At 51.8% G+C, this 16,505-nt stretch overlaps 1 protein-coding gene across 1 annotated transcript in view; it reads right to left on the bottom strand.

Moving 5' to 3' along the window:
- Nucleotides 1-11,903: 11,903 nt before the first annotated feature.
- The window catches only part of INTS9 (integrator complex subunit 9), a 69,030-nt gene continuing 64,428 nt past the window's right edge, over nt 11,904-16,505 (bottom strand). Inside the window, exons 15-17 of the mRNA XM_081188596.1 lie at nt 15,678-15,776; nt 14,286-14,423; nt 11,904-12,781 (exon numbers count right to left, since the gene is read on the bottom strand). Coding sequence (XP_081044722.1) covers nt 12,605-12,781; nt 14,286-14,423; nt 15,678-15,776 — 414 coding nt within the window. The 3' untranslated portion in view covers nt 11,904-12,604. The remainder of the gene's footprint in view (nt 12,782-14,285; nt 14,424-15,677; nt 15,777-16,505) is intronic.

Here is a 16,505-nt window from a genome sequence, read left to right as displayed (position 1 = left end):
GGAGTGAGCACCGACCTGTGGAACACCGGATGCATCCTGGAACCCTCCGGGAGCACCAGCCTGAAAGCTACTGGGTTGATCTGCGCTTCGACTTGGTATGGACCGAGTTGCTTGTGCCCCAACTTCTTTTTGGCTAACGATCTGGTCGGCACTGCGTGGGCTGCCAACCAGACCCAGTCTCCCACTCGGATCTCTTCGCCAACCCGCCTGTGCTTGTCCGCTTGCACCTTGTATGCGTGCTTCGCTAGCTCCAGCTGCCGTCGGAGTTGATCGTGGACCTCCTGCAACTCAGACGCGAAAGCGTCCGCCGTCTGCGGTTCCCCTTCCCCCACTCTGTCCAGTCCCGGGAAGGTTCTGGGATTCCTCCCATTGTTGGCGAAGAACGGTGTCACCCCTGTGGACACGTGCTTCGTGTTGTTGTAGGCGAACTCGGCGAGCGGCAGGTAATCCACCCACGTCGCAGGCTGTTGATTGGCATAGCATCTCAGGTACTGCTGCATGATGGCATTGACCCTCTCCGCTTGCCCGTTGGTCTGCGGGTGTCTCGCTGATGTCAGGTTGATTTTGACGTTCAGGAAGCCCATCAGCTTCTGCCAGAAATTCGAGATGAACTGGCGACCGCGGTCGGACAGTATAGACCGCGGCAGCCCGTGCACTTTGAACACGTGATCTATGAACAGTTTGGCTGTTTGTTCTGCCGTGGCCACCTTCGCACACGGTATGAAGTGTGCCATCTTGGTGAACAAGTCCACCACCACTAGTACAGCCGTCTTGCCTCTCGAGCTGGGTAGATCCGTGACAAAGTCCAGGGCCACCCTCTCCCACGGTTCAAACGGCGTTTGCAGCGGTTCGAGCAGTCCCGCCGGTGGTTTGTGCACCGGCTTGGCCCTCTGGCAGGTGTCGCACCTCGCGACGTAGTCCGCGACTTCCCCTCTCAGTCTGGGCCACCAAAAGTCCCTTGCGACTAATTCCACCGTTTTTTCCGTGCCAAAGTGCCCGGCCGTGGGTGCGTCGTGCAACTGCTGCAGTACCTTGGCGCGAAGTTCATCTCCAGGCACGTAGATGGCCCCTTTACGTAAGAGCAAGCCGTCCCGTATCTGGAACTCGTCGCTCTTCGCCGTGCCCTTGTGCACCTCGGCCATCTTCGCCTGCGCGAATGAGTCGTCCTGCAACGCCCGCCGCACCGCCTCCAGGTCTACTGTGGCTGAAGCGCACGCCCACGCTGTTGGCGCGAAGATGTGCATGGCTGCCGCTGGCATCGCCTCTTCGAGGTATTGCGGTTTTCGGGACAGTGCATCCGCCATGATGTTGGTGTCGCCTGGGACGTACTCTATTCGGAAATCGAAGTCAGCAAAGAACTCCGCCCAACGTATCTGCCTCTGGTTCAGGAACTTCGCCGTGCGCCAGTGCTCCAGATTCTTGTGGTCCGTGCAGACCTGCACCGTGTGCTTGGCGCCGATCAGGAAGTGCCTCCATGCTTTGAATGCTGCATGAATGGCAAGCAACTCCCTGTCCCAGATGGTGTAGTTCTGCTCCGACTTGCTGAGCTTTCTGGAGTAGAACGCTCCCGGTCTCCAGACCCCCTGTGGGTCCCTCTGCAGCAGGACAGCTCCCACTGCTCTATCGGACGCGTCTGTCTCTACCCGCATCGGTCTGCTGGGGTCGATATGCAGCAGTTGCTCTTCCGACGCGAAGAGACGCTTGAGTGCCTGAAAGGACTGCTCTGCCTGCTCCGTCCAGATGAATTTCTTTTTCTTGGAGCTTAGCGTGTCCGTAATAGCCGCCGTCTGCATCGCGAACCCTTTGATAAACTTGCGATAGAAGTTGGCGAAGCCGACAAACCGCTGGACCTCCTTCCGGTTGCGCGGGCTCTTCCAATCCAACACCGCTCGCACCTTGGCGCTGTCCATGGCTAGCCCCTTGTCCGACAACTTGTAACCCAAGAAATCCACCTCCGTCGTGTCGAACTGGCACTTCTCCAGTTTGGCGTACAGTCTATGCTGCTGCAACCTCTCCAGCACCTCCCGAACGTCTTGGTCATGCGCTTGCTGCGACTCGGAGAATATCAGGATGTCATCCAGAAAGCAGACGCACTTCTTGTAGAGGAGTCCCGCCAACACATGATGCATGAAAGCTTGAAAACAGTGAGAACCGTTTTGCAATCCAAACGGCATCACTCTGTACTCGTAGGTGCCCAGAGGCGTGAACATGGCTGTCTTCCACTCATCGCCCTCCCTCATGCGGATGAGATTGTACGCCCCTCGCAGGTCCAACTTGGTAAACACGCGTCCCTTGCGCACCGTCGCCAGTAGGTCGTCAATCCTGGGCATGGGGAAATCAGAGGGCTTGGTCATCTTGTTCAAGAGGCGAAAATCCACCACCAGCCTCTTTTGGGGCGTGTCCTTCTTCTTCACAAAGAAAACAGGACTGCCCCCTACTGCCCTGGACTCCCGGATGAAACCGCGCTCCAAATTGTGATCTATGAACTGTTTGAGTTCCTGTAGTTCATCCTCAGACATGGAATACAGCCTCCCCTTCGGTAGCGTCGCCCCTGGTAGGAGGTCAATCTTGCAGTCATATTGCCTGTGCGGTGGTAACTTGTCTGCCTCCTTCTCGCAGAAGACCCCCAGAAAGTCTGCGTATTTGTGGGGGACTGCTTGCAACGTTCCCAACTGCAGTTGTGATTCCTCCTCCTCTCCCTCCTGTCCGGGCAGGATGCAGTGTTCTGCGCAGTAAGAGGAGCCGAAGATCAGCTGTCGCTGGTACCAAGCCAGTGTCGGACTGTGCCTGTCCAGCCAACTCATGCCCAACACAATGGGTGTGTCCGACAGTCGTGTGACGTTAAAACTGATGACTTCCCTGTGGTTGCCAAGGCGCATCACCATTGGCGGCGTTTGCTTCACCACCTGCCCCCCCAGCAACTCTCTGCCATCCACTGTGACGACTTGCAGGGGCAGAGTGGCCGGCAATAGCTGTATAGCGTGCTGCTCCACAAAATCCTGTGCTATAAAGTCTGCGTTGCTTCCAGAATCCACAGAAAGCGGGACTTCGATAGTGACGCCATCGGGCAGCTGGAGAGATGCTGTGAGTTGCACTACTGGTTTGGGTGGGAGGGGGTCTGTGGGTTGCAAGATCGCTGGGGACTGCTTCAGTGATGCTTCTGGCTGGGCCCCAGTGCCTCTGTCTCCAGCCAGACATCGTCGTTTCCCTGCTGGTGTTCGCTGTGTTGCGTGGCCGCTTTCACCGTTGCGGAGGCTGCAGTGTGCTTGGAGCTCCTCTGGGGACACTCTTTCGCCAAGTGTTGAGAGCTGTCGCATATATAACACTTCCTGGTCCCTCTAGGAGGTTTAGTCTTGACTGCCGCCGGTGCAGGGGCTCTGGTAGCTGACTGAGCCCTGGCTCCGCCCACCTCCATAGGTTCCACTCCCCCTCCTGGCGGAGGTGTAGATTGCGCACGCGTAGCGTCCCTGGGAACGAAAGAGAAACTTCTCGCTGCTTCGCGCCCTCCACGTCCTTCGTCTCTGCACCACGGACGTTCTTCCAGCCTCACCCCCACAGTCAGCGCCCTTTGGACCACCTCCTGCGTGCTCCGGGGCCTCTCCCCCCTCGCAATTTCGTCTTTAACAGCACTGCTTAATCCCTCCCAGAAGAGGTCTCTGACTGGGGGCGAATCCCGGTCCCATTCCAAGGCACTGACCAGCGCAAAAAAGCGGGCGTGATACTGGCGTACGCTCGCCCTCCCTTGTTTCAGTCCATGAATCTCCCGTCGGGCAAGATCCACGTCAATGGTAGATAAAAAGCACGCATCCATCGCTTTGATAAAGGCATCTGCATTCTGAAGCGCCGGATCTTTATCCCTCCACAAATTGCGTAGCCACGCTTTAGCATCCCCATGCAAATGGGATAGTATAAACCCCACTTTCTCTTCCTCATCCCTAAAGTCTTTCGCCAGCAGTTGCAGTGCGCACATTACGTCTGCTCGAAAATTGGGGTACTGTTGTAAATTCCCATCGAAGTGAGCCACAAGCCCTCCTGCTCTCCGTGCCAACCCAACCCCCTCCGGTCTGGGTCCTGGCTGCCCATGCTTAACCAATGCTTCAAACCTGGCGTGGAGATCTGTAGGCGGCTGCCGCATCCTCCTCCCTTTTCTTGGATGCCTGTACCTCCGCGTTCAATTGGGTCACTGCCTGTTGCAGCGCTAAAATTTTCTCTGCTTCCGTCATCTCTGCCAACCGTTGTGAGCTCGCTCCCAAACACCAATTTCCTCCTCTCGCTGCGTCTGCCTCCGCTGCGAGGTATCAGGTGTCCGAAGCTTAAAAGAGACGGGTCTTACTGTCAGGGCTGCCACTCAGTCCCAGCTCACATAGGACCACGTTAGCCAGCGTTCAGGTTAAAAGAGTCTTTATTGGATTACAGCTTCCATTTCCAAACTGCGATATGCAGCCCTACTTCTTCTAGGTCAGACCGGCGAAGACCCGTCTGAGTCTCCGCCTCTAGCACACCAGCTTAATACCCTAGCCTTGCTCCACCTCCTGCGCCTTTCCCTCCGTCTCTGGGTCCTTCTGCCCCCCGGGGTCTCCTTTTTCCTACTCTCTTCTGACGCGGACCCCCCTGACCCTTCCGCCTCCTTGCGGCGGGCTTTGGGACCTGGTTCACTCTCTGGGCTGCTTACTGCGCCAGCTTCCGCTACATTTGAACTTGGCGCGCGCGCCCAACTCTCAACCTTCCTCTTGATCGTTTCGTCGCTCCCCGAGGTGGGCGTGACTACTCCTGACTCATGCCCTCCCTCCTTCTGAAAGCCTCCGGAACCCGATATCTGGTCCCCTTTCTCCCCACTGTTCCCGTCTGGGTACGTGGGTCCCGATCTCCAACTGCTGCTCTCTGATTCCTCTCTGGACCCTTCTTCCTGGGGTGTCCCCCTGCTTTCCCCCCTTGCTCTGACTGCTGGCGCTCCCTTCTGGGAATCCTCGGACTCACTGGATAAGCTCGGCGATCTCGGTTCGTCATCCCCACTCATCTTTCCTTCGTATTCCTCCCCCTCGCTCTCTGTCTCCTCCCTTCTCTGCGTCTCTGCTTCTGAACCCCTGACAACAGGTTATTGAGGGTATCGCAGTAAGTTACTGAGACTATTTTGAAGTTATCGTTCGGGCAGGCGGTAATGCTATTGAACATTCAATATCATGCTTTCAAATGTTCAAAGCACTTAATTTCCCCCACAACCCCTCTGTAAGCTAGGGGAGCATCTCTTACAGATGACCGCAGTGCCTGGAGACAGGCAGTCAAGTCAGACTAGGAATGACTGCTGGGAGGAGCACAGAGAGAATAATTGCCCTGGTGAATCTGCAGCAACACAACCGGAAGCCTCCAGCTGCAACAAAACATGTCTCTCCAGTATCAGTCTCTACAGCTACAGCAAGGCCCTGTGACTCTCCAGCAGTGTGACTTCACAAAAGCAGCCTCCTCCATAGTTTCCCAAGACAGACAGATGCCAACATTATCCCCTTACTCCAGACAGGGGGCTACTGAGGCTGTAGGAGGCATAGGGACTTGCCTACAGGCCAAACTAGATGATACAGTGGTACCTCTGGATGCGAACGGGATCCATTCCAGAGCCCCATTTGAAACCTGAGCAGAAAGCAATCCGCGCCTACGTGGGTGTGGGTCAAGATCCGCCGCTTCTGTGCATGTGCGTGACATCATTTTGAGCGCCTGCGCATGCGCGAGCGGCGAAACCCGGAAGTAACCCGTTCTGTTACTTCCAGGTCGCCGCAGGACGCAACCTGAAAAGATTTAACCTGAAGCGTCTTTAACCCAAGGTATGACCATACATTAAACAAGTTGTACAGTTGGAAAGGGACCCCGAGGGCCATCTAGTCCAGCCCCCTGCAATTCAGGAATTAATGCATCAATGCATTAATTTGGAGGGTTCCCAAACTGTGGTCCGTGGCATCTCTGTGCACAACGGCAGGGACAGGGGTTGCTCCATTGTTCTTAGAATGTGTCCCTCTGCCCAGAAGGGAAGTTTGAGAGGAGAAGACGCTTGCAAGGAGTGGAGAAGATTAGCAGCAAGGTGAATGGGAAGCTAGAATTAAAAGATTGAACCTCGCAGAGCACGATTCATTGCAATTACTTCAACAGTCATAAAATACATCAAGTATCCCACCAAAACAAAAAAAGTGGTCAGGGTGGGGTGGAGAGTTGGGAAACTTCTGCATTACAACATTGAATGTCTCTGGCTCTCCCCCCCCCCCTTTTAAAAATAAACTTGCCATTAGGACTGGCAAATAAACTTGCAGGGAACTGGCCAAGGACCAGGATGAATGGGGAGGAGGAGCTGAGCCATTTCCAACCATGCCATGGGTCTGGGGGAATTCTCCCTGCCCCCACCTCCAGCTCCCCCTTCCCATTTTCTACCCCACATCCCTACGAGGGGACACACAGCCCCCTACTCTTCTGCTGCTGCTGCCTAGAATAAGAGAGAAATCAGACTTGCTCTGAAAGGAAAAGCAGATCATAAATCACCTTTCTAGCGTGAGGCTGGAGTTTTAATCCAATGCTATCAGTTAATACAATATTTAACGTGGAAGGGGATTTTTGTGTGATATGCAGTCAAAACAAATTTGAGGACGAGCTCTTGAGCAACACAGGGCGAGGCTGTTTTTGCACTATCACTGTTTATTTTAAGCAACGCAGCTCCCAGTTAAGAATAGTTCATGCTTTCAAATAAAGGCCGGGTGGTTTTATTCTGAAGGAAGTTGATCTTGCCGGAGGAGAGATTTCCCACCTTGTCTGAAGGAGAGAAATGGGACCAATCACACTCTCCTCTTCTCCTGCCCCCCCCCCCCATTTGTTCTGGACAGTCCTCTGGAGCGGATTTTGAGAATCCATCGGGGGGCATCAGGGGAGAAGGAAGGGGAAGTTGTTTATGCTCCTTTCTCCTGGGCCGTGTCCAGAAAGTGGTGGTGGGGGATGAGTGTTCAGACCCCTGGGCTCTCACTTGTGGGGTGCCTCAGGGTTCCATCCTCTCCCCCATGCTTTTTAATATCTATATGAAGCCGCTGGGAGAGATCATCAGGGGATTTGGGCTGGGTGTTCATCAGTATGCGGATGATACCCAGCTCTACCTCTCTTTTAAATCAGAATCAGTGAAGGCAGTGAAGGTCCTGTGTGAGTGCCTGGAGGCGGTTGGAGGTTGGATGGCGGCTAACAGATTGAGGTTGAATCCTGACAAGACAGAAGTACTGTTTTTGGGGGACAGGAGGCGGGCAGGTGTGGAGGATTCCCTGGTCCTGAATGGGGTAACTGTGCCCCTGAAGGACCAGGTGCGCAGCCTGGGAGTCATTCTGGATTCACAGCTGTCCATGGAGGGGCAGGTTAATTCTGTGTCCAGGGCAGCTGTTTATCAGCTCCATCTGGTACGCAGGCTGAGACCCTTCCTGCCCATGGACTGTCTCGCCAGAGTGGTGCATGCTCTAGTTATCTCTTGCTTGGACTACTGCAATGCGCTCTACGTGGGGCTACCTTTGAAGGTGACCCAGAAACTGCAATTAATCCATAATGCGGAAGCTAGACTGGTGACTGGGAGCGGCCACCAAGACCATATAACACCGGTCCTGAGAGATCTGCATTGGCTCCCAGTATGTTTCCGAGCACAATTCAAAGTGTTGGTGCTGACCTTGAAAGCCCTATGCAGCCTCGGTCCAGTATACCTGAAGGAGCGTCTCCACCTCCAAAATAAGGAAATAAGCTGCTACCTTATCTTTAAAAGACATCTGAAGGCAGCCCTGTTTAGGGAAGTTTTTAATATTTAATGCTGTATTGTTTTTAACACTTGGTTAGAAGCCGCCCAGAGTGGCTGGGGAAACTCAGCCAGATGGGCCTGGTATAAATAATAAATTATTAATAATAATTATTATTATTGTGCAAGCAAAATTCTGCTGTGGGTGTGAAAAGGCAGCACCTGGACACCCCTAAATTACAGTGAACATGCCACCCTGTCTTCTGAGCAGCAGAGCCTTGGGTGGCCTAGTTCTTTAATTATACTGGAAAGAAATCCATTACTTGGCTTACCAATGCCAAGATGTCTGTGTTATCAACACTTTTGTGAATGAACGCCGCATTTAGTTTCCTTCTGTTTCCACTGACATCTGCCTAGCAGCTTGATTTTCTTTCTTACTCGGTGTTGAGACTGCCCGGTAACAGACTATTGCATAGTGTTTATTTCCCCTTTCTCTATGAGGACTTCTGTCCTGGTCCTAGCTAAGGCCACCAAACTCCCTTCCCGTCCCTTCTCAGCTAAAATAGACTGAGAAACTAATTCCCACCTCCATTTGCAATTACAGCGATGGGTTGGGGAATCCTAGCCTTAGCTAGGACCTATGTGGCGCTGTGGGTTAAACCACAGAGCCTAGGACTTGCTGATCAGAAGGTCAGCGGTTCGAATCCCCGCGACAGGGTGAGCTCCCGTTTCTCGGTCCCTGCTCCTGCCAACCTAGCAGTTCGAAAGCACGTCAAAGTGCAAGTAGATAAATAGGAACCGCTCCGGCGGGAAGGTAAACGGCGTTTCCGTGCGCTGCTCTGGTTTGCCAGAAGCGGCTTAGTCATGCTGGCCACATGACCCGGAAGCTGTACGCCAGCTCCCTCGGCCAATAAAGCAAGATGAGCGCCACAACCCCAGAGTCGGCCACGACTGGACCTAACAGTCAGAGGTCCCTTTACCTTTACCTATGCATCCCACACTCCCCAGCTTGGAGGAACTACCAAGGAAAACGTTCTGTTCAGCTATAGATTTTGGCAACAGACCCAAGAAAATACAGAAATGGAGGCGGTGTGTTGCCGGGGGAGGCGGCAGAGACCTTGTCAGTGGGGTGGATGAGAATAGAAAGCTTTCTTGCTCCCCCCCCCCACTCCAACGTGCCTCTGCTCACTCGCTCTGTGCCCCACTGAGCAGCTCATTGCAGGTTCTCGCTGTGGGCCCCAGTGGGGAATTTGTTCCCGATTTCAGACATCAGCTTCTGTGTGCTGTTTCTGCACAGCGAAGGTCTCCAGCCCCTTGCTGTTCCAATTTGTTTGCATCTGTGTTATTTCAATTTAGCATAAATGTGATGGACGTGGAACCGGTGTCGCCGGCTGCAGCGAGGAATAAACAGCATTTTCTTCTCGGGCTCCGAAAAGGCAATTCCCACACCTGGGATTTCGGCCTCGCTCTGCGGGGCTTGCAGCACTGCGATGCAAACTGGGTTGCACAGGGTGGGGGACGACGACAAATCTTTCTCCCTCCTGCTTTGCAGGCCACCAGCACAGAGATCAGCAGCTGACCGGATTAGGGTCCACCCCACCCCACTATCCTGAGCTGGTCAAACCCCCAAGTCTCAGCATCTGGGCAACACAGGTTTGCAAATTATGGGAAACGGTTTGCTAGCTATGCAAGTGCCTGTTCTTAGTTTGCATGTAACACATTTCCTCTTTTAAAATATTGGAATATACAACTTGTCTGTGCTGCTTGAACACTGGATTTGGGCTGGGATATGTGTGTTCGTGTGTGGAATTAAATTAAATTGGCTGGAAAGGCAAAGCGGCCTCCGGCCCCACCTATAACTGGCAGTACTAACACTGCGCTGCATTTCTGGGGTGTTGTAAGTTACTCTTAATCGCAAAACAGCTCTACTTGTGATGAGATAATCAACTATATTGGCACGTGCAGCACAATTTTTAAATGTTAAAAAAGAAGATGAGGAATCACATTTCCCATACAGTGTAAAACGAGAGTCAGAGTACAAACTCCTTTTTTGTTTGTTTTACTGCTCTGTTGGAGGAGGACGGTGCTCCCCAGTCACAGACATGCAAAAATATTGGATCCAGGCCACTGAACTATGATTGAAATTTTCCTCTTGCTTCCATGTCTATCCTAGCAGGTTATAAGGATGGATTTTGGGGGAAGCACTCATCCAGGCACAAACCTGTCTCCACATTTTTACCGTTGCCTTCAGTTCCATGTGGACTAGCACCTTGCTTTTTGAAACAAGTGACAGCTGGGAGCCTGTGAGAGCTAATGAGCACCAACGTGCACAAATCCAGAATTCCCGGGGCTCTGGAATAAGCCTGTTAAAACTTGGAATGTAATTGGATTATTCCTCCCCACCTCTCTCTCTCTCTCTGCCCTGCAGTTAATAATGAATGGCGTCCAGGAAGGAAAGGAAGTGGTGGAAAGCAAAAGCTATCAATTACCGACAGAACGAAACTTCTGCAGTCAACCAGTGAAGGATCGCTGCTGCCTTGACAGCAGGTTGCAGTAAAATATGGCTGTGATTAGAAATTGTAAATATATATAAGGCAGAGGGAAATCGGAGGCTATTAGGCAGGCGATTAATACAAGACTCAGACAGGTGTCACCACTTGCAAGGCAGGCCGATGAGATGGTGGCTTTGAGGTTTGGCTATTCCCACAGCCGCCAATCACTCTGGTCTGATCTCTCCTTAACGGTCTCTCTTTCCGTTCGTTGGGGGAGCTCATTATGCATTTGGAGCCCAGGTGTGCTTACAGGCTGCTGGACCAGGAGAAAAGGAGCCAGCACTGCCATCTTATCAGGAGGTCCAATCCTGTTGTGGCTCCCAAACCCTTTGGAATTCCCTCCCCGTGAACATACTACACAGGATCCAGAAAGGACCTGCAACTACCTTATTTTTCGCTCCGTAAGACACACTTTTTTCTTCCTAAAAAGTAAGGGGAAATGTCTGTGCATCTCATGGAGTGAACGCGTGGTCCCTGGAGTTGAATTGCCCAGGGGCAAAAAGCAGATTGTGTTTTTTGTTGTTTTTTTTTGAAAGAAGGAAGGGGGTGTTGAAACAAAGCCGCTGAGCAGCTGATCAGCAAGCGATTGGGAGGGAGATAAGGGACTCTAGCGATAAAGGAGGCTGCCAGGGAGGGGGGAGGGAAAAGCCCATGGATCCTCAGGATTTTTGAATTGGGCCACCCCAAATTCACCATCAGATCACATAGCATGTCCATGGCTACAGCCTGCACCAAAAAACACACGCATCCACTGTTTTGTGGGGCTGCAATGGCGCAAAAACATGGTTACAAAGCACAGATCCAGATGGATCCTCAGGATTTTTGCTTTGGGCTACCCCAAACTCACCGTCAAATCACATATCATGTCTGTGGCCACAGCATGAACCACAAAAATCATACATCCACTGTTTCTTTCAGAATTTTTTTCCCTTGTTTTCCTCCTCTAAAAACTAGGTGCGTCTTATGGTCAGGTGCATCTTATGGAGTGAAAAATGCACTAATTCAAAACACCAGTGAGCTGGTTATCTGACCACACTCCTTAAGAAAAGCCTTTCATAGAATCATAGAGTTGGAAGAGACCACAAGGGCCATTGAGTCCAACCCCCTGCCAAGCAGGAAACACCATCAGAGCACTCCTGACATATGGTTGTCAAGCCTCTGCTTAAAGACCTCCAAAATAGGAGACTCCACCACACTCCTTGGCAGCAAATTCCACTGTCGAAGAGCTCTTACTGTCAGGAAGTTCTTTCTAAGGTTTAGGTGGAATCTTCTTTCTTGTAGTTTGGATCCATTGCTCCGTGTCTGCTTCTCTGGAACAGCAGAAAACAACCTTTCTCCCTCCTCTATGTGACATCCTTTTATATATTTGAACATGGCTATCATATCACCCCTTAACCTCCTCTTCTCCAGGCTAAACATGCCCAGCTCCCTTAGCCGTTCCTCATAAGGCATCGTTTCCAGGCCTTTGACCATTTTGGTTACCCTCCTCTGGACATCCTTTACTGATTTATTTGGTTGCCCTCCTCTGGACATCCTTTATTGATGCCCAATGCAGTCTTGGAAGCCCACAACAATAAGGTGGTCGTCTCTTTTAATAAAAAAGGGATAAACTATGACCGGGTCTCTCGGTTTTATTTTAGAAAAAAAAGCATTGCTTTGAGTAAACAATCAGTATTAAAACACAAAGGAGAACTGACAGGCAGAGAAAACGTAACGTCACAACCTTAAAGCAAAATACTTCATTTAGAAATAATAGGGGCTGCTCCCTTCCAAAATGGGGGTGGGGGTGTGGGGAGAGAAAATGCTTTAATTCAACTTTTGCCAAGCTGGTACCTGCCAGGTATTTTGGTAAACAATCCCCCCTTGCTGGCTGGGGCTGATGGGAGGTGTAGTCCAAAAGAGTTCTGTTAAACTTTCCTGAGAATGGAACAGGAAGTGCAGTTCATGAGCACTACCTGTTTGTTTATTTGTTTACAAAAAGTTGTGTCTCCTCCCCTGCCCCCCCTTCTACCAGGGGCCATGGAGGTCTGCTAAGCAGCCTGCTGGAATTCTACAAAATGCCCCAGCGATGTCGGCATTTGGGGTGGGGAGATATGGGACAGCTGCCTCCATCGTTGTGTCACGATAGTGCGAAAATTGTGCCTGTTTAATTATTCCTGGCTTTCGAAATGGCACGGCAGCCCCGGCAGACACACTCTGGAGAACCGTGCAATTTGTTGCCATTGTAAAATGAGCCTCTCTGCTCTCCCCTTGGGTCAGCAGCCCCTTCCTTTTTCCTGACCCTGCTGGGGGGACTCCATGGCAGGCCAAGGTCTCAGAACTTCTGCAGGAATTTGAGGACCAGCTCCTGCAGCTTCACCCGGAGCGCCTCGTCGCTTTCGCACATGATGTGCGTGGAGTCCTCCTCGATGCGGATGAGGGTCTCCACGTCCTGGAAGAGCACGATGTGGCCTTTCGGGGTGTCCTCCACCTTCACGTCGCTGAAGCCGTGCTGCAGAGGGACAGGGAAAAGGGAAGGGGGAGGTGCTCAGCTGGCAAACCAGAGGCAGTGTGGCAAATGGGAGGATTTGCATTCCAGGGAGTTGGGTCCATTTGGGTCCCTGTCCAACTCTCCGGTTCTATGACTCAGCATGAACAAAGGTGTACAGGGGTCGGCCGCCCCTTGCCAGAATTATATTTAAAAGGTAAAGGGCCCCTGGGCAGGGGCCAAACATCTTGCTCTGCTTTCCTTTGGACCCCATGGACAATGCCGAGAGGGGGGTCTTGTCGTCTGGGCAGCCCAGTGTGATGTCCTGGGACTTGGGCTTCAGACCCAGAACCAGAGGAGTCTCAGTCCGCACCGGATCCTTTGCCTCAGGCATCATCTGAACCAAGTCTGGGGCCTGATTCTGAAGAGTCCCAGTCTGCAAAGGTTCCCCTGCAGCAAACACCAGCTGGGCCAAGTCAGGGGCCTGATCCTGCCCTGGCTCCAGATGCGGGGATGACCTCGTTGCCTCCAGCTGGGCCATCACTTACAGCTGCTCCACTACTGGCTTGGTCAGGGGAGGCTGAGGCGGCCTCTGGGTCTAGGAACCCACCGCCGTCTCCCGAGCTGCAGAGACTGAGGTCTGAGAGAAGGAGAGACCTGAGTACTCGCAGGAGGAGTGCTCGCCTTCTGGTAAGACAGGGAGGTGAGTGGCCAAGGGATTAGGACTGGCCGTTACCCCGACAGAGATAAAAGGCTGCTGGACCCTGCCCCAGGTTGCGGGCGCAATGTTGCTGTATGCCAGATCCTGCCTGTGATCCTGTGCCTGACCCTGCCTGGTTTTCCTGCCTGGTGTCCTGCCTTGGCCCTGTCGGACTGACTCCTAGTGGAACCTTTGTATTCTGGACTGGACCTGGACGGCGTTGCTCGGGTTACCCCTGGGCCCAGCACACCCCGGACCTCCAGACACACTGCCCAGGTGAGGGGGGAGACTCCATCAGGCCAGGCCTCCTTCCACCTGCCTTGCCCCACTCTCTGCTTCTCAATGTATAGTGTATTGTTTTATGTACTGTGGCTTGCCGTTGTTTTATTGGTTATAGTTTAGATATTACTGTAACTGTTGGGTGGATTTCTGTTTAACTTTTATATGTTGATATTATTTTATACTATTCTAATGATTGTTGAATTTAACTTTTCTGATGGAGGTTACCTATTTTAAAGTTATGTTTTATTATCACATTTTTGTATTGCATTAGATTGTTATAAGATGTACAAACACAGCGGTTTGACTTCCACCCCCGGAGGCGCACTCCATTGTCCCTCACACCCCGGAGGCATACTCCATTGTCTCTCACCCCCGGAGGCGCACTCCATTGTCCCTCACCCCCCGGAGGCGCACTCCATTGTCTCTCACCCCCGGAGACGCACTCCATTGTCTCTCACCCCCGGAGGCGCATGCCATTGTCTCTCGAGGCGGACGGGTGCCAACCGCCTCCCCGGTGCTCTGGCCATGAAGGCGGCTGCTGCTTACCTTCTCCAGGGTCTGCACCAGCTGGTCCATGGGGATGGAGCCGCTCAGCAAAGGCTTGACGGGTTTCAGCTCCGGAACTTCATCTGCCACCCGCTTCCTCTTCTTGCCCCCTTGAGGCTGGGGAGGCTTGGGGGGCAGCTGTCAAAGGAGATGGATGTACAGCTTTATGGTTTTTTCCCTGCAAACTGTTCAGAGATGGTTGAAGCATATGGAGAGTGCCCGGTTGGGGAAGTCTGATGCATAAAAAAGGATTGACTTCTCCTGCTTTAAAACCATTGTAATGGGAATTGGGGGTTGCTCGTGCGTAAGTTGCCGCCACTCTCGGTGAGGTTGCCTGGATAAACCTTTCCCTGGCTGGACAGTCCTGATTCCGCGTCTGTCTCAGTCACTGGCAGAATCCGTCAGTGGGCGTTTCCTGAACTACTTCCAACATAAAAGTTCCTTGACGGATAGTCTCCGCCTAGCCTCCCTGCGCGGAAGTTTTCTGCGCAGGGTGGGTGTGGGCAGTGGAGGACCAATGCTCTCCCCGCTGGTCTCTGGCGAAGAGTCCTGGAGCCATCCCTCCGAAACCCGCCTCTGCCCGCCCTTCTCCCTGGTGTAACGCTGATTTCCTTCCCCGGTCATTGAGTCCCCTCTTTTCCTGCTGGGACCTTCTCCGGCATCGCTCGGGAGCCCTTCCTCCACTCCTGACTGTGATGGCAGTTCCCTGACAACCATGTTGTCACTTTAATTGTGCATTTAATTGTGCCCTAAACGGCCTCGGTCCAGTATACCTGAAGGAGCGTCTCCACCCCCATCGTTCTACCCAGACACTTCTGGCAGTTCCCTCACTGCGAGAAGCAAAGCTACAGGGAACCAGGCAGAGGGCCTTCTCGGTAGTGGCACCTGCCCTGTGGAACGCCCTCCCACCAGATGGCAAAGAGAAGAACAATTACCAGACTTTTAGAAGACATCTGAAGGCAGCCCTGTTTAGGGGCTGGGGGGACCCAGCCAGATGGGCAGGGTAGAATTAATAAAATCTAAATTGTGAAGATTTTTTAGGGGGTGAGAGGTACTTTCAGCTTACCTTAGTTCTGAGCTGTTTATCGTGTGTGTGCACAGAAACGCAAGTCAAATAAACAGCAATAAAAATTAATAGGTCTGAGCCCCAGGATCCTTCTCGGCTGCCTGCTGTTTGTTCCAAAATGGAATTGATTTTGATTAAGGAGTCCAGCTTCTCTTGTGAACCCCAGCACACACAAAAAAGAGAAACGTTTTGTCCCAGGGGTTTTGCTGGGATTTGGTGAGCGCAACTGCTGGTTAACTAACTGGGAAACCCCAGGGATCGGAGTCATGGGGAGCGGCCTTCACCCAAACCCTCCCCCTGCCAGCACCCCAGTATTCACACCTTACCTGAAGCACATGTTTGTTGTCTTTTGTGTGCAAAACAGCCGTAACGGTCGCCAAGGAGATCCCCGGCTTCATCTCAGTGGGCACCAGTGAATCTGCAAGCTGGTGAAAGAAAGATGGAGCCACTTTATACACAGACACACAGGAGCAAATTTAGCCACTTCAAGTGCAGTCAGGCAATTTTATTTTCCTGAAAACCAGAAGGATGCAAAACACTCCTCCCACAGAATGCAACTTTTAAAGCATGCAGGGACCCTGGAAGCCTCCAAAAAGGGATTATTTGCACAACTGCCACCTCTTTCTTTCTTTCTTTCTTTCTTTCTTTCTTTCTTTCTTTCTTTCTTTCCCTGCACCCTGAGGTCATATATTAGAATACACAGAATGAGCAAGGATGACGGGAAAAATTAAGAGATAACACAGAAGAAACGTTTATTAGAGAGTGGGACGTTTACAGAAAATATCTTAAAGGGCATTGTAAAAATGTGAATTCTCTGGCAGGCTTAGACTGACCCCTGCATGAACATAGAAAACCGTATTAAAATAAAAAAATTGGGAGAAGTATGGAGTGATAATGAAAAGTCACCCTCGATGAGGTGACTGGAAGTCATAGTAGAACTTGTGTTGTAAGAAATTAACTTGTTTTTTGTAATTTGTATTATCCTTTGATTTTCCCCCCTTGACTTTTTTCTCTTTTTTTACAATCAATAACGCAATTTATAAAAAAGACTTTTGCTTTAATTGTGATGCTCGGCCTATTTCTCAGCTGTTGCGTTGTTAAAGGAGTCTTATGGATTGCAGTTGTTTCGCTGATGAGTTGTTAATTATTCTATG

This window comes from Podarcis bocagei, assembly GCF_964188305.1.
Source record: "Podarcis bocagei genome assembly, chromosome: 3".
Taxonomy (NCBI): domain Eukaryota; kingdom Metazoa; phylum Chordata; class Lepidosauria; order Squamata; family Lacertidae; genus Podarcis; species Podarcis bocagei.
This window is presented reverse-complemented; position numbering and strand designations above follow the sequence as displayed.